We start from the raw sequence: 22,000 nt of genomic DNA on the forward strand, positions 1-22,000 counted from the left end.
GAATGAAATGATCAGGCTGTCAGGAAGAGAGAACAGAGAAAAGCTTAAGTCAGAGGTGGCAGAGCCCCTGAAAGGTGACAAGTGACTGAGTGGCAATGAGCCTTGGGTGGCATCACCTTGGCCCCAGCCTAGCTCTGCAGACCTGGACATCTTCAATGTGAAATCTATTTTTTTAATATTGACAACTAAATTTAAAGCATTTTAATACTATCTTGACAGTGTCCCATTATCCAGAAAAACACACAAAAAAAGCAAAACGCAAAACCTCCCTCTAAATCACCATTTAAAAGAAATCTAACCCGTTTCCTACCAGATATTCTGCCAAACTTTATTTTCTATGGTTATACTACCCCCCAAATATACTAACTCTTTTTAATATTTAAAACATAAAACTATATAAATATTTAAACCATAAGTTACATATAAAAATCCCTTTTAAACTATACCTTTCCCTTCCTCCAGATTGTATGCATCCCTAAGAGAGACTGCTGTCCTGATGGGAATTACTGCACTAGGCTGCCTCCCAGGTACAGCTGACCCTTGACCCTCCAATTCAGAACCTGGCTCTGAGCCCTTGGTGAGATGGCATAAGCCCTGATAGAGTTTAAAAACAAGTGAGATTCCAAATATCAATGCTTTATACTCCTAATAAGAATGACAATCATGCAAATTACTCATAATATATAATTTACCAGAACTTTATCATAGATTTTATCTCGAACAGTTATGGCAACATTTTCTAAGTCCTCTTCGGTGATATCCTCCACTGGCCGAAAAGAAGATATACGGTGACGTCGTCTATACTCCCGGCACTTCCCCTGCACAGTGAACACAAGCAGAACCTGGAGTGCGATGTTTTGAGCAGTTATAAAAAAATTATAAATATTTTAAACTCTCAAAAATCTAGCACCATTAATGTTAACCCTCTCCCTCTTCTATTTCCCTGCAGCCATTTCATTTAGTTATTTACTGAGCTCCTGCCACCTGCCAAGCTTCCTTCTCAGCAAGGCGATACAGTCATAAAGGAGAAAATCAAGGTTTTTGGTTCTTTGCTGTAAACTCTGTGAAGAGGTGAACCACACTGAACAGCCAAACCCACAAATGAGTCCAAAGTTTCTCCCTCCAAACTGAAATCGCTTGGAACGCCTCATGCCTAAAACAGAAAGGCAAGGAGGAATCACTGCACTTTTCCACGAAGTGGACACCACAAAGCTGACTGGAGCTGTGGACAGGCCTTTACTGCCTGCAGCAGAGATCAAAGCAGGGTCCCTAACAAATGAGCTGCTTCTCAGCTCGGCTTGGATAAAAGACTCTCTCTGTGACCTCCAGCTTAGACCAGGGCTGCTTCTCAAAGTATGATCTCGGGAGCAATGGCATCACCTGGGGAGCAGATAGAAATGCAAGTTCTCAGCTGCCGCAGACCCACAGGGTCGGAAACAGCCCTGGGGTGACAGTGATGTGCGTTCACATTTGGAGACGGTAGCTCAGACAAAAACGAATTCACGTATTAGTCAGAAAATACCCCACTGATTGTCTTCCTTCTTCGGAAGCTGTAAAACTCTTCTGCAAATTTGGCGGCTGAGACAGTGAAGTTCTCTAGAGCAAACTTCTCTGGAGGCCGTGCACTCCGGGTCGGGTTCATGCGCCGCGTGATCTGTCCCTCCGAGAAGGCTCGCCTCACTGTTTTCTTCCTCTGAAATCAAGAGTGCAGACAGAGGCAACTGGGGACTCTCTTGAATAAAAGCCATCTGGTAGCTGATCACCATATATCAGTATTGGTATAATTATAAGGAGTTCTACTTACAGAAGCTGAGGTCGGGGTTCGTACTGGGAAGAAATCTGGCATTGAGTTCAATTCCGCCAATAACTGGGCAAGCTGAAGTTCAGAACATAAGAAAGGATCTTACATAAATAGTGCTCCAGGGTTAGGTCATCCAACACCTATCTCAAGTCTTCCGTTTTGCTATCGTAAGAAATCTAACTTCAATAGTTTACATAACCCGCAACGTTATACTTTTAACCTCACATGTAAAGATTTTATCTCCAGACCCGAGATGCTGATGTCGTCATTCATATGAATGAACAGTAGCCCATTCCTTATATATAAGGACAACACAACACCAGGAAAACAGTCCTGGAATGATCAAGACCTGGAGCATGAGGTTCCGATCCTGACCCGGAGGCTAACCCAAAGCAGTGTGACCCTGGGACAATTCATTTTGCACATGTGAGTCTCAAGTTTCAGGATGTTCAAAAAAGAAAAAGCTCAATTAAGATTATTTCAATGGTTAGAGCTCCAAAAATCTGATTCTTTAAATGAATTATCAAAGTAATTTATGAAGATATTCCTAAGTGAACAATAACACCAAATAATAGGCATTAATATGCCAGAGAATTTAATTAGGATTCATTTTAGTTTATACAATTATATGAGTGCCACCAAAAAAATCATAAAGAAAATAGCTCTTACTTTAAAGATGCAAATGGATACAGTGCTGAAAATTTCCCTTAGCTAAGTAAAATGTTTCTTAGGATAAAATAACCCGAAAGTAGGCATTCCATTTTGTAAGTAATTTATATTAGACATATAAGCTTGCATATACAGTATCACTACATCATTCTTTTTTTAAAAGGAAAAGATTAAAAAAACACAAAAATGCTAACAGTGATTATAAGTGGTAGAACTATTAAAAAAAACTCTATAAACAATGATTCTCTACAATGATCAGATTAACAGTAATTGATTACATATAGAAAAACCAAATATATGTAACAAAGATTTCACCTTGTTCCATTCATTGTTCTAATGAAGATATTTTAGAGTGAATTAACACTATTGAGGTTGTTTTAATTCCTAGACCTCTTCCATTCCTTGAGAAGTCTCAGAACCAGGGCCGGTCACCACAGAAGAGTGGTTCCATGGTGAAAAGCTACCTGCCCAATCTGCTCCTCGCAGCTCCTCAGTGGACTTGGTGACATCCCACTTGCCCTGCTTTACTCTGCTGGGAACAGGCCAGTTGTTCAGCCCCTGTCATCCCCAACACAACTATATACTTAGAACTTAGCTTGGTCAACAGTAAGCAGCATGATGGCACTGTGTAAGGGCTAAAAATGATCCTGGGGAATCTCTTTCTGTTCCCAAACCAGAGCTGATCATGTAATAGTTGCTCTGGGTTCTGGAAAAGAAAAAGGATACACAATACCCAGAGTACATTTTCCTGACAGAACCCAAAGCAACAGCAGCAACTATAGGAGCAAAGTGGTTCTGGGAGCCCAGCAACTGCTGCCAGAGCCTGATGCCAACTCCCAGGGCGCCCTCCGTGAAGCCTCACCATGGCTTTGTTCTCCTTGATGTTCATGGTCCTTTTCAGCAGAGCATCCGAACTCTCCTGGCTCTCATCCCGAGAGTCGTCCTCAGACTCAGAGGTAGAATCTTCCCTTTGCACCACCTGTCTACGGCCTTTCTTTCTTCCAAGAACTGTTTCTTTCTCATTCTGTAAGCGTGAGCTAGAAAACAACTGCTCGGAAGAACTGTTTTTATCTGGTTTGTTGGCCAGCTTCTTGGTGGGGAACTGAAAGGCTACTCGAAGACCAATACTGCTTCTTCTAGACCTGCTTCTTCTTGGGGTAGCCTTATCTTCTTCTTCATCTTCCTTTTCCTCACTCACCAAAGATGCTTTGCCATCATCACTCAAATCTGACTCCACGACCTAATAAAATAAGAGCAAGAAAATGCACAAAGACACTGTTACAGACCCACAAAAAAGACATGCATTTAAAACAACTCTGACAGCATAGGAGAAAAAACTGAAAAATGAAAAGCTTCTCCTTCATATTATGAGTTCCCTCTGAATTTCTTTTAAATGTCCAAGAAATTGGTTGATGAATAAAATCAAAGAGCAGGCAACCTACCACCGAACGGTGCACTGTCACACCCATGACAGAACTGGGTTTCACTGGGAATATGAGGGCTATAAGCGAAACACTGACAGGGTGGGCTCCTCCACCGTGGGACGACCAAGGAGCACCAGCAAGAGGAGAGACAGTCACAAAAAAGGGTATGTCTGACAGACGTGGTCTTCAGACAGGAAAGGGTGCTATGGGGGGAAAATGCTGACTGGTCTCCTCTAAATAGCAGGAACCGGACTCCTGAGTAATGGGGCAGGAGAGCTGATTGCACCTCAGGGCAGTGACTCAGGACAGCCAGATGACCTGCCACTGGGTCCTCAGTCAAGGGGCACCTTTCCCTTCCCTAGAACCCTCAGAGCCATGAGGTGAAACCAGGTCAGGAAGCTCGACAGGTTGTAGCAAAACGCCACTCAGTCAACTCCATAAATCCTCACCTGACGTTTTCAAATTCCACATGGTAGAGGTCTCCAGCATTCAAACATTGCTCCGTTTTACAAGTGAGAACACAGTAAATATGGAAGGCAGTAACAGGGTTACATCACCTAGGTGATGGCTTAGATGTGACGGGACTCTTAGCAGTGGTACAGAGACAGGCTTAAGTATGTGAGATCCAGGACATCTTCTGGGCATCCTTCCATGACCACAAGTTAGAAAACTTTGGGAACCATTATCTGGGAATTCTGAAAATCTACCAAGAGCATGGAATGGCACCAATATGGGCCCAGGATCAGTTCAGGGACTCTACTTCTTCCCCAGTGACCACCACCAACCTCAAATTCTTGTTGGACTAAAGTTAGAAATAAGACAGAGGGAGAAAAAAAATGCAGATAACTGCCAACCCTGGTATATCCACACCAAGCCAAGTGAGAAATAAGACTATACGGCACTGATTTATCTATTTTTTTTAATACCCTGAACTTTCCATATTAACAGCTTCAGAATTCAAAATGGTGTACGGCAAAGGAACCCAATTTTAGGGGACACTGTCAGGGAAGAGCTTTAGTTTTGATCCATTTATCTACCATCCTCATCATCTACAGGCCTCTCTTTACTAGATGTAGAATGGCTCACTACAGAGGCCTGAAGGAAGGAAAGAACAAATGGTCCACAGCAGCCCAGAATCAGACCCGGGAGAAGAGCACAGGTCTAGCACGTGGATGTGGCTCTTTCGCATCCGGCCAGCAGGCCCCTGGAAACCAAGGTTACAGCAATATCCCATTATCAAGAAAGATAGGCTCGCCAGTTCCCACAGGGGTGGGCAGGGGGCTGGGCTGGGAGGCAACAATGCTTTTCTTCTCACTGGATTCTAAAATAAAATTTGCAGGGGCCTGTGCTGAACTGTAAGCTGTATCATCTACGTAACACATCACAGTCCACAGACTTGGGGCCAGGTGGGAGGGAAGGCTCCCCGGGTAATTCACTTTCTCTCACTAGAAACACAAATGCTTCAAATAACCAGACATCACTTCACTAAAGAGCAGAAAATAAGTACGTCGCTAACAAATGATGCCCATTAGGGTTTTAGAAGGATTTTAATATCGTGCTGGCAAGAAACTGGGGACTTGCTGGCCAGAACTGATGAACTGCCACACAAACAGCTTCTGCAAAGAAAGCCAAAGGAGACCTGGGGCCTCCAGGCTGGCACAGCTCTATGTTGCTACTCATAGCAAAAAATCACCATCAAACAAAGCAGCCTACCATGCAGGCTTTTATGCTCTACATTCTCTCCTAGGACAAGTGAAGGATAAGGCAGGCCTAGGAGTCACAGCTTATTTAACCTCTACAGAGTCTCTGCCAAAACTTAGTCCTTAGCAGCTTCTGACTGTGAAGAGGCTTAAATTCTACGTTCCATCTTCATACTAAGCATGTTTATTTTTTGCATAAATGTATGCTATTTTTAGCAGAAAACATTTCTGCACTTAAATCTGAAGGCTGTGCCTTAAAGTTACCTTCAGATTCAAACACGAGTGGGCAGTAAACCAGCCTAACTGTGTTGTGTGCAAATCAACTAACAAGTCTGTTCATAGGAAGTGCTGAGAGTAGACTTCCCTCCAGAATCCAGGCAGGCCTGGGTCATCTTTAACACTAAAAAGCATGACAAATCCAAATCCACCAAGCTTGTACCACAGCCAAATTTTTGCCAAATTAACTTCAAACCAAAAACTGTCACTTCACACACAGTAAGAAAGTATCTCAAGGAAGTTGTCACTCTAAGATAAACTTTTAGATAAAAGAGGTTTAAGAAAGTCTTGAGATAATGTTTTCTGTTTTTTGGTTGTTTTTTTTTGAGATGGAGTCTCGCTCTGTCACCCAGGCTGGAGTGCGGTGGCCAGATCTCAGCTCACTGCAAGCTCCGCCTCCCGGGTTCAAGTAATCCTCCTGCCTCAGCCTCCCGAGTAGCTTGAATTACAGGTGCCCACCACCACGCCTGGCTAATTTTTGTATTTTGAGTAGAGACGGGGTTTCACCATATTGGTCAGCTCGGCCTCCCAAAGTGCTGGGATTACAGGCATGAACCACTGCGCCTGGCCGAGAGAGAAATTCTTTGAGAAGGACAATAAAGGACACCTGGGACACATCCCCAGACCCCACAGGCATGAGGAGAAAATTAATGGATTTTCTCTAAGAGAATAATGGACTGGTGGACCAGGGATTAGCCTTCCAGGAGCAATTTTTTTAGGTTATGTTAATTGCTTATAAGAAATACGTAAGAAAAAGTAAAATATTTTCACTTGTGAAGTGACTTCTTGAAAGTACAACTCTAATTTAGAAACAGGATTAAAAACATTACCACCCACATCCCTTCCTGTTGTAATTTATTACCATTACTTCTGGATTAGTCTTTCCATTCAGATCACTCTGCGTAAATCCTGCAAAATCCTCAGTCTCTGAGTCAGTGTCCTCTATAAAAATTCTTCTTAGCTCTTCTGTGAAGTATTTGGAATGAAAGCGCACATCCTGCTAAATTAAAGACACACATACATCAGAGACAGAAAGTAGAACAGAGGTTACCACAGAAGGGTAGAATGAGGAGCTACTGAACAGGTGCAGAGTTTCTGATGGAGATGACGAAAATGGATGGACAACAATGTGAACGTACTTAATGCACTGAACTGTACACATCAAAAACAGCTGAAATGGTATATTTCATGTTATGTGTATTTTACCACAATAAAAAAAAAAAAATAAACACAACACTGGCCGGGTGCAGTGCCTCACCCTGTAATCCCAGCAGTTTGGGAGACCGAGGCAGGCAGATCACTTGAACTCAGGAGTTCAAGTCTGAGCAACATAGTGAGATCTCGTCTCTGCAAAAACTACAAAAATTAGCTGGGGTCTGGGCGTGTACCTGTAGTCCTAGTTACTTGGGAGGCAAAGGTGGGAGGATCACCCAACCCTGGGAGGTCGAGGCAGCAGTGAGCTGCACTCCACTGCACTCCAGCCTGGGTTGCAGCCGAGATTACACCCCTGTCACTCCAGCCTGGGTGACAGAGCGAGACCCTCTCTCAAAAAAACCCACATACATATATAAATTATATATATACACATTTTCTAAAGCTTACAAAATTCAGACCTGCAAATCAGACAATTTTTAAAAATTGGGTGTAGTCTCAATCAGCTTCTAATGTGACTGGTAAGTGCTCATGGAATTCAGCTTCTCCTGCCAAAGCTGGCAACCAGACACGTCTGCTTTCACACAGAACCAAAACACATGGAAAGAAGACATGAGGAGAAAACCTGGCTCCCTCCCACATGCTGGCTTTCCTTTCCAACAGCCTTTCAAAGCCGGAGTCTCCTCCAAGTGGGTGAGCATGGCTCCCGTTCACCAACCGCGAGTTTCTCTTTAGAAAAGGCCGGGGCCTCTCCCAGCCCCCACTGCCCAACACCAGAGAGCCTAGACTTGCTCCATGAGCAGATACCACGGCACCCTGATGGAAAGCTCACCCAAGGTCACCCCCACGAATTTCTCTCCTGCAGGAGGTGAGAGGTGAACAACCATGGTTAGGTGGCCAAGTGAGCAGAAGGAAAGATGCAATGTGACTCTTTAAGAAAAGGCATTTTCTAATACTTTTTCTTGCTTTTGAAATAGGGCAAAGAAGGAAACCCAGCTCTCTTAAAAGTATGCTTGAAAGAAAGAGGAAATAACAAACTGCAGGCCAAAGGGAGACCCATGAGACCAGCCTCCTGTAAGCCCGCCACGCCTCATCAGTGTTCGAGTCTGTCCCCAGTTTCCTCTGACGTCTCTTCCCTCCATCTCTGATAAAGCAATGACCCCTTGTAACACCACACTTGGCTGAGAATCTGTATCTAACCCCCTGCCTTTCCCCGATTTTAATTATATACTTCTTTGGGCTCATATATCTCTGGGGAAAAACAGATAAAACAGACAAGTGGAAAAACTTACAGGGGCTCACAAAGAAATGCCTACATCTAGCATTCTGTAAGCTTAAAAATGTCTCCTATGAATTATTATGGGTAATTGGAGTGAGTTTGCTCAGAGCTAAATTACTTTGTTCCTTTGTTGATAGCTGTAGTGCAGCTGCTTGAAAAAAAAAATTGTACACACAAAAGGGAAGTCTCTTTAAAGTGAAATTCAAATCGTGTTTAAGGGAGACCAGAGTTAGCATACACATACTGTGTGCAAGTTCACACAGCTTCTCTCTATTGGTTAAAATGGATCGTGAGTGTGTGGGGTCAGGGTAGAAAAGCAGCCAGGGCTTGATTATTAAGGAAGAATGGTACACAGCTGCTGCTAAGGAAACCCACCATGCACCTGAGGCCTCTCAGTACAAGAAACATCTGGCTCACAGAGCCTTGGGCCAGCCCCTGCAGGCTAATTTAGAGCAGCATTTCTGTGTGTAAATTTCATCAACTACCTAAAGGCCCTGCCTAGGGCCTGAAGAGAACAGGGCAAGCCTTGAAGCAGTGAGTTCCCATCTTCCAGTTTTTCTGGCTATTTTGATCTTGTGTGCTAGCCTCACAGGGCAATGGGCATCCTGGGAGAAATCACCATCTTTGATGGTCAGTCCTGATAGAGAAAAACAACTTACCGTTGTCCTGAACTGAGGCCTATGCTTTAGTCTCCTTACTCCAAAGTGTGTAAACACTGTTTTTCATGTGGGTCTGTATGATGCCAACCTCCACTCCATATTGCTCTCCACTGCTTTCTGAGTTAGAAACCCTTGCGCTGCTAATTGCTCTCTGGCACTGGTTCATTCTCCTTCAAAATCAATACTGGGCACTATGCTATGGGCCGTGGTCATCTACCATGATCAGGACAATAAGCAAGTAACACATCAGAGGAGAAGCTAACATAGGTGGATAAACTTATTTTGAAGTCCATGTGACATGAAGAAACACACTAGAGAGCAACAGCCTGTTGACCCAGACAGCCAGCCAAACACCCCATTTCAACTGCACCCAGCAAACAACCCCCGTGCTCACTGTATACAGTCACGTGGGGTGCTGGATGCCTGAAATGAGAGGAAAGGAACAATACATGGGGACGAAAAGTCAGAGCCAGGGAAGCTACAAAGCACCATTCAAGTATGAGATCCCCCCTTCTTCAAGGAGTTTACAATCTAACAGGGAGGCAGATAGGTCCACGAATAACCCTGGTGAGGGTCAGTGCTCTAAGGGATACACAAGCAATATGGCACATGGAGGGAAAGAAAATCCAGTAAGACTTCATGCAAGAAGTAGCATAACTGGATGTGAGCCACAGTAGAGGCTAGAAAAATGGTGACAGCACAGATAGGCAGGAAGAACAGCATGGACCAGTGGGCAGAAAGGGCAGAACAGTGGATAATGAGCATGTCAATTCAGTTCCTGCGTCCTGCAGCATAGCAGGTAGAAAAGAGACCCGGGGGTAAGAGGCTGAGAAGTGGTGGCCCTGGATTTGGAACATCCCAGCTTGGGACTTCCCAGATGTGGGGCCTTGGGCAAGCCATTACACCTTCCTGAACTTCAGTTTCATCACTTGCAAAATGGGGATAGTAACAGCACCTGCAGCTTCCCAGGGAGTTCTGTGGATTAAATGCAATATTTGTATGAAAAGCAGTTGGCACACTGTCCTCCCCGGGGAGAACATGCCTGACTACAAAAGTAGTCATCATAGCAGCAGAAGCAGCTGTTCTTTCTTAATGCCCGGGGCCTGCCAGGCTCTGTGCTTGGCCCTTTAGACGTGTTCTGCCCTGCTCAAATGCTCCTCAAGGTGGATCCAACAGGCTCTGCTCTCCCCACTGCCTGACTGTGCTCAGATGGAGGGCTGAGTAAGGGAGGAGCTGACCACAGCTCAATCCTGTAACAGATCCTAGTAGGAAGGGATGAGCATTCAGGTAAGAGCTACGAGGGCTACGGCAGCTGCAGAGGGAAGGGAATGATGGACACCAGGAACATAGCAGAAGTTTCATCAACTCCTGGATGGGAGTCAAGGAGATGGAAGAGGGGAAGGAAGGCCAAGAACAACAAAAGATGGAGAACCAGATGGGGAAAGGGGGAAGCCAGAAAGACAACCAAGGGAAGGAGAAGTGAGCTTCAGATCTCCCTTAGCAACCAGGACCAGTCCAACTGGTAGTCAGAAACCACCTGGGGCTGCAGAGAGAAGACAAGCTCCACAAAACAATACAGTAACAGGTCAAAGCAGGACAACAGACAAGTTCACTGAGAAGTTTGAAGACAAAACCTTAGAGAACATCCGCATTTAGGAACAGGGACAGGGACAACAAGCGACAGTAACAAAGAGCAGGCCGGGTGCGGTGGCTCTCGCCTGTAATTCCAGCACTTTGGGAGGCCGAGGCGGGCAGATCACCTGAGGTTGGGAGCTCGAGACCAGCCTGGTCAACATGGCAAAACCCCTTCTCTACTAAAAAAAAAAAAAAAAAAAAAAATAAGCCAGGCATGGTGGCAGGAGCCTGTAATCCCAGCTACTCAGGAGGCTGAGGCTGGGAGAATTGCTTGAACCCGGGAGGTGGAAGTTGCAGTGAGCTGAGATCACGCCACTGCACTCAAGCCTGAGCGACAAAGTGATACTCCATCTTGGAAAGAAAGAAAATAATAATAGAGAAAAAGGTGCAACAGAGAGGAAGAAACTCAGGGGACTAGGAGGAGGTGGCTGGTGGGGTCAACTGCTGTGGAGATGCCAAATGAGATGAGGACAGCAGAGACCAGGGAGCCCCCAGCAATCTTAGAAAAAGAAAGCACAGCTCCCACCCAGGCCAGAACTTACAGCGGCCCGCATAATTAAGGAGGCACTTCACTTACATATAATTAACTGCTCCCCTTCCTGTACTTGCCCAGTGGAGGCAAGGTGGATTTAATTTGCTGCTGTTTTGGAGAGGCCGTAGTCAAGGGAGAAAGAGGAATTCTGAGTGCTGCAATGAACTCAGAAGAAAACGCCACTGAAGGGTAGAGATTTGATTGGCCATTCTACTACAGGACACAATGTGACCCTCCAGGAATCTACCTCTCAGAGAACACTAACTTGTGTGTGCTAGAGATCAAAGTAATTAACGCAAGAATAAGGCTCCCCCCAGCAATCCCAAGAGTGACATGCCAACAGAATTGCACCACAGGACCACAGAGGTGCAATTGTCTCCTCATAACCACACGATCCCTCATGCCTCGCCGCAGCCTCGTCTCTGTGGGAAGACTGAACACAGCCTCGCCGCAGGTTACAGCCCCAAGGCAGCCAAGAACATGCACTTGATCACGTGAAGTCCATTTAAAAAAAAAAAAAGAATTATGGTACAGGGAAGGATTAACACAGCAAAGTGAACTAGGTTCTCTCACCAGTTTTTTAAAACAGGAAGACATAGTGTTTCTAAAATAAAATGCTACACAATGAACTGATATCACCAATCTCACACCATGTTCAAATAAAAGAACATCCAAACCAAGATTCAGGCCTCTAGATGAACACACCTACTTGGAAGGAATCATCCGTACCTGTTTCCCTGATTCCAGTGAGTCAAAACTATCGCAGCTCTCCTCTGACGAGACGGTTTCCATGGGAACATCATCCCGGAAGCCGACAAACTCTTCATCATCACTGGGGGCGTTAAAGATGTCAGCCACTTCTTTAGGGATCTGTTTTGGATTCAAAAGAGGCAGGATTACACCAGGGGCTCTTGCTAATCACTTGGGGGCATTTTCTGGAGGGGAGTAAGAGATCTCATCACTTCATCCAACTGCCACGGTTGCCCAAAAGTCCCCAGTAACCCTGAGCAAAACACGCTTCAGCTAAGAACTCATGGCAAAATAAGGTGTGGGGTGGGTGGGGGAGATAAAACTTAAAATTCTAGATATACCCTATTTTACAGAGAATGTTAAAACCAGGCCAGAGAGAAGACATTTTTGATCTCTTGACAAAAAAGAAAATTGTTTCTGAGAACCAATGATCTCTTTTTTCTCCTACAGTGGATGCATCTTTAAATGTCATCCACATAAAAAAGATGCCATAAAATATTATTAAGTTCTTTTCTTAGTGTTCAGCTACACTATTTATTTTCTCTTGTCATAGGCTGATTCAGAAAGTAGAAAGTTCATACAATGAAATAAGTAGTTTTCCTTCTTTTCTATATTGTAAGTCAACTTAAGTAGTTGGGGATTAATTCTAACAGAATGCAAATACTATTAGGGGATAACTGATCCCAGAGGGAAGAGTGTCAGCACACTTAATCCACAAATATGTATCTGCTGGAGTTCATTTTTGTAAGGTGACTATTTTCTCCCAATTCTTTGTTTTAAAGAAAGTTCAAAGACACAGAAAGGTGAACAAATAGTACAAACACCTGTCGATTCTTTATCTAGACCCATTATTTGTCACTGCATTTGCTTTCTTTCTCTGTTTCAACAAATATGAGGTTGAACCATGGGCATTTGCCGATATTTGGCTGTTTTTAACTTAGGAAAACAGCAATTTAATATGAGCCAACCTAATCCATATATACCCACATTAAAGTAATTTGCAGACATTGTATTGATTGGCCCTAATATAATTCAGCATATATCTCCCACGGATAAGGACATTCTCCCATAGAACCACAAAACCATAATTATACTGAAAGTAATTAACATTAATAGTACGATTTACTATAATTCTATATTTTAATACCTGCAATTGTTCCCAAAATGTCTTTTATAACGTTTTGGAGGTTTTTGCATTCTATTTGATTTTGTGGTTTTTGTTGCTTTTCACAACACTGACTTTTTTTTAGATAGACCATGACAACTGCCTTGTCTTGTATTCTGAGCCTATCTGAGTGTTTCCTCATGATTAGATTCAGGTTATGTATTTTTGGCACCATTCTACATAGGTGACATGTACTCGTCAATGCATTGCATAAGGGGGCACAAAATGTCAAGTTATCCCACTATTTTAATTTTAATTATAAAACTTGCAAAGGTATTTCAAAAGTAGACAGGAAGATATTTTAATGAGCACACATTGATCCTCCCAGTAGCTATCTGCCCAAGGCTAACTGCTTCCCCCATATCCCGACCCAACTCCCCTTCTTCCAAATTATTGTGAAGCAACTGTAGACATAGTATCATGTCACTCTGTATCATCATCAAATGTGCAGTCTGTATTCACAGTTCTTCTGCCTCATTTTTTAAAAACTTAGTTTATCTGCATCGTGATCCAAATAAGGTTCACACACTGATCAACATGGCTCTTAAATCCCTTCTCATCACTCCTTTATCTTTTTTCCTCTTGCAGTTTATTTTTGAAGAAACTGGGTCATTTGACTGTGGACTTTGTCCAAGTCTGAAGTTTTATTTTTTTGCAGCCCCAAGGTGGCATCTAACAGACTCATCTGGATTTATAATTTGGGAGTTGAATCTGGAGGCTCACTTCTAGTTTGCTTGCTTTTGCCAGGCTTTGACTACTTTGTAGGAAGTGCTGTGCTCTTCCTTTGGAAAGCACGTAAGGTCTGGCTGTCTCTTTTTTAGTGGTGTTGCTGTTTGGTCAATAAGTTATGGTGGAATCGGCCTGATTCGTTCTTTGCTTTAAAAACAACAACAACAACAAACACCTTTTCTTCTTTGTCGCTAATAAGGAATATGCAGAGTGATACTTGAGATTCTGTGAATATCTTCCCTGATAACATCTCGCTCAATAGTTTCAGCAATCATTGACAGTGCTTTTTTTTTAAATTATTTTTTATTTTAATAAAGACAGGGTCTATGTCACCCAGGCTGGTCTCAAATTTCTTGCCTCAAGTGATCCTCTCACCTCAGCCTCCCAAAGTGCTGGGATTACAGGCATGAGTCAGTGCACCCCTGAATCAATTATTACATTAGGAACTGCAAAAGAGAAATTTTCAGATTTTCTCTCTCCTTCATAAAGTAGCTGGCATTCTTGTATAACATAGTGTTTCTCTCACTCTCCCCCTTTTCTTCTACCATGCACATCCATGGACTTTTTAAAAGTATTATTCAATGTGTTATAATCCATACTCTCATAATTCTTTCTGACTGTCCCAAATTTGGCCATTGGGAGCTCCTTTAAGTCATCCTCTGTCCTTCTGACATGGCACTAGGGGTCTGTCAACACCTCCTTGCTTTCTGACGCAACGAACATGGCAAGCTAACCTTGTATGTTTCCTGTCCCAGACCTCAAATCAGCCATTTCTCCAAGGAGCCCTGAAACCTTTCACTGGGAAATGGCATTTAAAAACCAAGATCGGAGAACACGGTGTATCTTGGTTAATGAAATATCATTGCTTGTAAGCTCTTTGGACAGCGGAAGGATATCTTAAATAGGTAAATCACAAGTTCATGCTGACACCTTGAATTCAAATCCAACACAGAGGCTTCTTCCTCTGCTCCCTCATCTCACATTAGCATCGCCGTTCCACCACAAGGAAAACCCTCGATCCCCAAAATTTTTAATATACTTATCCATGTGGTGCTCCATCTACAATAAATACCAAATAGTGCCAAACTGACACCACCGATATATACCAACAACAAACAGTGCAGTTCAAGATTTCTTTGCGGTTCTTTCTAGCCTGGAACATAGTCTCACTATACACAGGATCTTTTCCTTCAGCTAACCAGATGATCACTGCACAAAGTATGGTTATGCAGAAATGTTTTACATGTACTTCCCATTTCATCATGCAGTATATTAAAGAGATGTCCTTAACAGTTGAGATTTAATAATTTTTACTGTTTCATCAGAACATTCTTATATGAAATTGACATTTTCTTTGTAAATTGAGTACATGGAGGTGAATAATGCAATGACTACTAATGTAGTTTGCTGCTACCACCTGGATTCATGCTAAAGGTCAGCAGTTTTCTCACTTCGGCTTTTGCACTATCAGTACAAATATCAACACAGCAAAAAGAGCAAATAACATCTTAGTATTATTATGACATTACATTTGCCCTCATGGACCCGTGAAAGGGTCTCAGGGTCCTCCATCTCACACTTTGACCACTGTGCTAGCATACACAGAGCTGTGTATTCAAAAGCTACTTAGTTTCTTGGAATTCTGTGTGGGTGTGTTGACTTAATTTTACATTTAGTCAGATTCCATTTAAGAAATTGGTAATCCTTAATCTATTTACTTTCATCATTATTTTAATGCTTCTTGATTAAAAACAATTAGAAAATAATGGTTCAATCAAAGGAAGTATAACATAAATACAGAAACGGGATACCCCAAGTTCAGTGATGCTGAAGGGTTAATACAAACACTTTCCCACCACCTAATAAAATCACTGCAAGGGACACACAAGAATAACACAGAAGTAGAGTTCCACTAACAATTTTTTTACCAGCCACATGTAGGGCAGCACTAGCAAAGCCTAACTCTGACATCGTTCTTGGGGAAAATATTAAAACTTTTCTCTAGGCAGTATGTTAAACAATGTTTGCCACCTTATCTTTTCAAAGACACCTTTTGTTGTTGTTTAGCACTCAGAACTCAGAACTAATACACAAGGAAAACACTCAGACTAGAGAAACACAGACAATACTTATGAAAGTGTGCCTGTGCTGTAGTTACATAATAACCACTAAGTTCAGTCCCTGCAGAGGCACTGAGAGGGACAGTGTGTCAACTTCAGTCTTTTTCTTTTGAACTTCTCACCATTCAACAAAAACGAAAAAGCCCTGCTGGCCCAGAAGCTTCTTTGAACATAAATGGTTTAAAGGAGGAGAAGCACCCCATTTATGGATGTAATGGAAATACATATAAGGAATGGAGAGTGTTGGTGATAGGAATAAACTGCTTCCAGCGGCAACTGCATTAATCCCTGTGATACTGTGTTTAGCCCCACCCCTGCTGCGAACCTGTGTCCGCCTAGCTAATTCCTCCTTCTGCATCTTTGACTTCTGCATCTGCTCCAGAGGTACCATTAAGGGGCTGTAATTACTGATTAGGAACAAAAGGAAAGAGCACACTTTCAAAAAAACAGTGTGCATTCCTGGGGTATGCAGGGCTCTGATCCTTCAAAGCATATTAAAAGAGTTTCAGATAGTCACAAGCTTCAGGATTTGGCAAAAAAAAAAAAAAAAAAAAAAAAAAAAAACTGTAAAATATTAAAGTGTCCTCAATGCAACAAACGGATTCGTTTAACAGATGCAACAAAGGCAGCAAGATTTATTTGAGAAGGACCTGATAGAAAGGATACACAGGGACCTCTTCTAATGAACGACCAGTTCCACAACATAGCAATACATTAGGCCCAAGGATCTGTCACTTTCCTGTTCCATTCAGCAGTGATCCACTGGGTAGCTGCACAGTCTAGACAAAATGCAACAGACTTTTTTTTTCTTCAAAGTTTGTGTTCCATTCTATTACAATAATGCCAATGGTAAGACTCACCAAAAAGAAAACTACAGCAAGTAAAACAACAAAAATACAAAACTTCTCAATTACTGGATATTTACTTTAGTTGAACTTCTACAAAATTAGGATAACTACAGTCTAGTGAACCAAAAAAAGGAAAATTCTCATCTGAAAGTGAAAAGACCATTTCATTATTTATAATACTTTTTAAAAATCGACAACTTTATGCTATTCCTAACTTTCACACACAGTTTCAGTTTGTCTACTCTGTCTTTATTGGAATGAACAGCGTGAGTATCATCAAAAGTCATGTGGGGGACCAGGATTCAACTCCCTAAGAACACAGGTACTAGAATGGAATCCCCGGGCACCTAACATAGGGCCCAGCCTAAAGCAGATGAACAATAAACCCTGGCTGAAAGCATTTACATGCATCTGACTTTGTGGTCATTTTCTTAAGAAAGGTGTATTTTACTAGGAAAATACTAAGTCAAAAAGGTACACTCTGTGACATTCCTACATGAGGGGAATTAAGAATTTTCCCCAGAATCCTAGGACATCTATCTACAAAGCAGTCATATTCACAGCTCCCCGTTCAGAAAGGACTGCAGGTTTCCCTTATAAGCCATACAGATTACCTGAGAGCTTTTCTCTGAAATAGATTATGCAAACTCAACAGGCTTTGGGGCCAAGCAGGTGGGCAACAGGGCAGTAGGTCAGCTTGTTAGGACAATATGGGATGGTGCTGACTGGTGGGTTGAACACATATATCCAGGAAAGGAGGCCACTCCTCCACTCCAGCTGATCACTGCCCTGCAGGAACAGGGGTCTAGTGTGCCTGACCTCCAACATTCCCAGAGAATTTGGGAATCTGAGTGCTGGTAAGAAACTTCCCATCTACAGACTGGATCTCAAACTTGTTCAGGGAACACGCACAGTGGAACTCACAGGGCTTAGTGGAACTCATAGGGCTTCGTGGAACACCAAGGAAACTGCAAATGCCAGAATTCCAAATATTACCAACAGTATTAATATATCTACTAGTGCTTAGTAGTAATAGTAGAGGGCATCAAAGTGTTCAGAAGATTAAGAAAAACGTTATATCCTTTCCCTTGTTCATGGCAGCATTATTCACAAGAGCCAAAAGGTGGAAGCAATCCAAGTATCCATCGATGGATAAATGGATAAACAAAACGTGAAACATACGTATAATTGAATATTATTCAGCATTAAAAAGGAAGGAAATTATGACACACGCCACCACATGCATGAACCTTGAAGACATTATGCTAAATAATAAGCCAGTCTCCATAAAACCAAGAACTGTATGATTCTACTTACAACAGGTACCTAGAGTGGTTGAATTCCTGGAGACAGAAAGCAGAATGGTGGTTGCCAGATGCTGAGGGGAGGGAGAAACGTGGAGATACTGTTTAATGGATACAGAGTTTCAGGTTTCCAAGATGAAAAGAGTTCTGGAATTTAAATATGCTTAACACTACTGAACCATACATTTTAAAATGGCTAAGATGGTAGATTCTATATGTATCTTAGCACAATTTAAAAAGAGTAAAACAAAAAAAGGCAAATTAAGAAAGACAATTTAAGCCAGGCATGGTGGTTCATACTGTAATCCCAGCACTCTGGGAGGCCGAGGCAGGAAGATCACTTGAGCCCAGGGGTTTGAGACCAGCCTAGGCAACATGGTGAGACCCCGCCTCTGCCAAAAAAGATACAAACATTAGCTGGGTTGTGGCGGCGTGTGCCTGTAGTCCCAGCTACTCATGAAGCTAAAATGGGAAGATCGGTTGGGCCCACGAGTGAGAGGCTGCATGCAGCCAAGCCATGATCGTACCACTACACTGCAGTCAGGGTGTCAGCGAGACCCTGTCTCTAAAAGAGAGAGAAAGAAAAACCCAGATGGAGGGGAATTTTTCCTTCCTTAAGTGAATGAAATCTTCCAAACCGACAGAACAAGTCCAGACTTTAGCCTAGTTTTAATGCTACCATCACTTCAGGGGCATGTGGCTTGAGAACCCAACTCTCTCACCTAAGGAAGGTTCAGATACATTATCATAGGTGCCAAGGCTTCAGCTTTAGTGTCTGACCAACCAGGTATCTGAGCCTGTAAGCCCAGAAGATAACTGATAGTCCGGAGGACAGAGCTGTTTGCAGAACCACACTTGGCTGAAATCCAGCTTTGCTCTATCCCAGCTAAGCTATACTAATAAAAATAAACCCTGCTGAGTTGTTGCTGGCTTCTCTTTGAGTAGGTGCCTTTCAGGCATACAAAGCAGGTCTCCGTATCATTTAGACTTTTGTCAGCCTGAGTCTCCATTAAAATTCAATTTAAAAAACTAATAAGCTATAAAAAGATGGTCAAACTGTCAGTTGGTTTTCAATCAAGTATTTACCTTTGAAAATACTTTAATATGAAATATTAATTTAAAACTTTATACAGTGAAATTAAATATAATAATTTTTAAATTAAAGCTTTTCCATATCTCAATGATATCTAAATTCATCCTTCCTGGATTAAAAAAATACAACCTCCTACCCAGAAGGAACACATTTATCAGTATTAGTTTTGAAGAGAAAGAAAATAAGATTCACTTTTAGACCAACTGATACAAGGGCTGATTTTATATACTCCAAGAATATTCAATGTACATTTCACCTAGAAACAAGCTCCATTTTAAGATTTACAAAGCAGACAAAAGATATTTATGCACACTTCTGCATTTTCGTTATTAAGTGTTTTGAAAGCAATTTTGATAGCAATGACAGCAGAATTTGCAGGGTGTACTATCTTGCATCTATGAAGAGATCTTCTACACAGAGGAGAGCATTCCTTCCTCTTTAATACACCACGAAGGGTGAGAACTCTGTTATTTTCTTATGTAAAATCATTTCTTTAAATCTTTTACAATTAAATTGGTTGGCCCATAAGAAAAGTACATACCATGTACCAATCACAAGAACTAACTCAAAATGGATCACAAACTTGAATGTAAAATTGTAAAACTTTTAGAAGAGGAGAAAATCTTTGTGACCTTAACTTAGGCAAAGAATTCTTAAGATACAACACCAGAAGCACAATACAGATCTTTAAAATGTGTAAATTAAACAATCAAAATTAAGAACTTCTGCTCTTCAGAAAACACCGTTAAGAGAATGAAAAGGAAAGTCCCAAACTGGAAGAAAATATCTGAAAATGCTATCGCTGATTTGCACCCAGAAAATATAAAGAACGCTCAAAACTCAATAAAAAGAAAACAAATAAATCAGATGGTCGACGAGTTAAATGGTCAATGAGCACAAAAGAGAATTAAATTAACACATACATGTATCTGATTTCTGAATGGGGAGGACTTTCACCATCCACGTAAAGGAGACCAAAATGGAAAAGTATATCACTGACCATGTAACAATTTAAAGCTTCTTACTTAAAAGAAGAAAACTCAGAAACAAAAACAAAAAAACGTAGGGCAAAGATCTGACAAAAATATGATAAATTATTAAAACTGCTAAAAACCTCATACGAGATGAAATATACACCAAGGCCACACAGACAAAATGGCAAAACAAAGAAAACTCACTGAATAGAGAAAACAAAAGAGGCTAAAAACACTTGAAAAGTCCTCAACCTACCTAGTAATGAAAAGAATGTTAAGTTAAACAAGTATTCTTTTCATCTAGCAATTTAGCAACATTTTGGTTCCGTTTTTAAGTGCATGCTCAATGATGAGGAAGGTGTGAGGAGACAAACACTCCTATACAGAACTGGTATGAGGACACTGAACCCAAGGCTTCAGAAACTAAGGATCATCATATACATCTCAAATAGGGCAGTTAATTTTTTAAAAATTATATACAGTGCAATTTCAAGACTGCCAGGAAAATGTGGCTAAACTCAGGGTGAAGGAGTATGTGAATTACTATTAGCAGTTAAGAGAATCATAAAATCAAGGATTATCAGGCCAAGTGTGAGGTGGCTCACGCCTGCAATCCCAGTGCAGTGGGAGACCAAGGCAGGAGGATCATTTGAGCCCAGGAGTTCAAGACTAGCCTGGGCAACACAGTAAGACCCCAGCTCTACAAAACATAAAAAATTAGCCAGGCATAGTGGCATGTGCCTGTAGTCCCAGCTACGTGGGAGACTGAGGAGGGAGGATTGATTGAGCCCAGGAGTTCAAGGCTGCAGTTAGCTATGATCTGCCACTGTAACAGAGGAAGACCCTATCTCAAACAATTAAACAAAAAAGAAAGATCATCAGATTGTGATGGGATCTCATCCATCAGTTTGTGCGTCTCTCTTCATATAACGGAGTGACAGCCAGGCACAGAGGCACACACCTGTAGTCCCAGCTACTTAGATGGCCTAGACAGGATAGCTTGAGTCCAGTTCAACTTCAGCCTGGGCAACAAAGCAAGACCCTATCTCTATAAGAAATATAAAATAAAATTAGGGCAACCACAGTTGGACTTACTCAAAGGCATGTAGCTTGTTAATGTCCTTACATAAAAACATTTCCAAGCATCTACATAGGAAAACGATCTGTTTTTCTGTAACTATATGTTAATTAGTATTCAGCACTTAAAAAAATAAAAAAAATAAAAACTCATGTTAACACCAAGAGCACAAGTAACAATTCGAGGAAAATAATAAATTGGACTTCATCAAAATTAAAAACTGTTGTGCATCAAAGGACAGCAAGAAAGTGAAAAGAAAATCTACAGAATGGGAGGAATAGCTACAAATCATGTATCAATAAGGATCTACCATCTAGAATATATAAAGATTTCTTACAACTCAAGAAAAAGGCAAACAACCAATCAAAAAATAGGTGAAGAATTGGAATAGACCTTTCTCCAAGGAAGACATACACATGACAAACAAGTACATAAAAATACACACATCAGCGGTCATTAAGGAACTGCAAATCAAAAATAGGCAATACTGGCTGGATACAGTGGCTCATGCCTGTAATCCAAGCGTTTTGGGAGGCTGAGGCAGGAGGAACACTTAAGCTCAGTTCTAAACCAGCCTGGGCAATGTAGCAAGACCTCATCTCTAAAAAAAAAAAAAAAAAAAAAAAAAAAAAAAAAAAGAAAATTAAAAATTAGCTGGGCATGATGGCGCACATGCCTGTAGTCCCCACTACTTGGGAGGCTGAGGCAAAAGGAGCTCTTGAGCTCGGGAGTTGGAGGCAGCAGTGAACTGTGATCAAGGCACTGCACTTTAGCCTGGTGACAGAGGAATAATAATAATAATAATAATAATA

General features: G+C 41.8%; 1 protein-coding gene across 3 annotated transcripts in view; it reads right to left on the bottom strand.

Annotated features, from left to right (window-relative positions):
• Positions 1–22,000, bottom strand: part of CDCA7L (cell division cycle associated 7 like) — a 44,335-nt gene that overhangs the window by 3,267 nt on the left and 19,068 nt on the right. The window contains exons 2-7 of one of the 3 annotated variants that reach the window (XM_017871553.1): positions 11,857–11,997; positions 6,733–6,870; positions 3,333–3,710; positions 1,805–1,876; positions 1,523–1,693; positions 693–818 (exon numbers count right to left, since the gene is read on the bottom strand). In XM_017871553.1, the coding sequence (XP_017727042.1) occupies positions 693–818; positions 1,523–1,693; positions 1,805–1,876; positions 3,333–3,710; positions 6,733–6,870; positions 11,857–11,997 (1,026 nt within the window). The remainder of the gene's footprint in view (positions 1–692; positions 819–1,522; positions 1,694–1,804; positions 1,877–3,332; positions 3,711–6,732; positions 6,871–11,856; positions 11,998–22,000) is intronic. The other 2 variants (XM_017871555.1, XM_017871556.1) reach the window with 2 other exon arrangements.

The sequence above is a fragment of the Rhinopithecus bieti genome, unplaced genomic scaffold, assembly GCF_001698545.2.
Source record: "Rhinopithecus bieti isolate Rb0 unplaced genomic scaffold, ASM169854v2 scaffold_5882, whole genome shotgun sequence".
Lineage (NCBI taxonomy): Eukaryota > Metazoa > Chordata > Mammalia > Primates > Cercopithecidae > Rhinopithecus > Rhinopithecus bieti.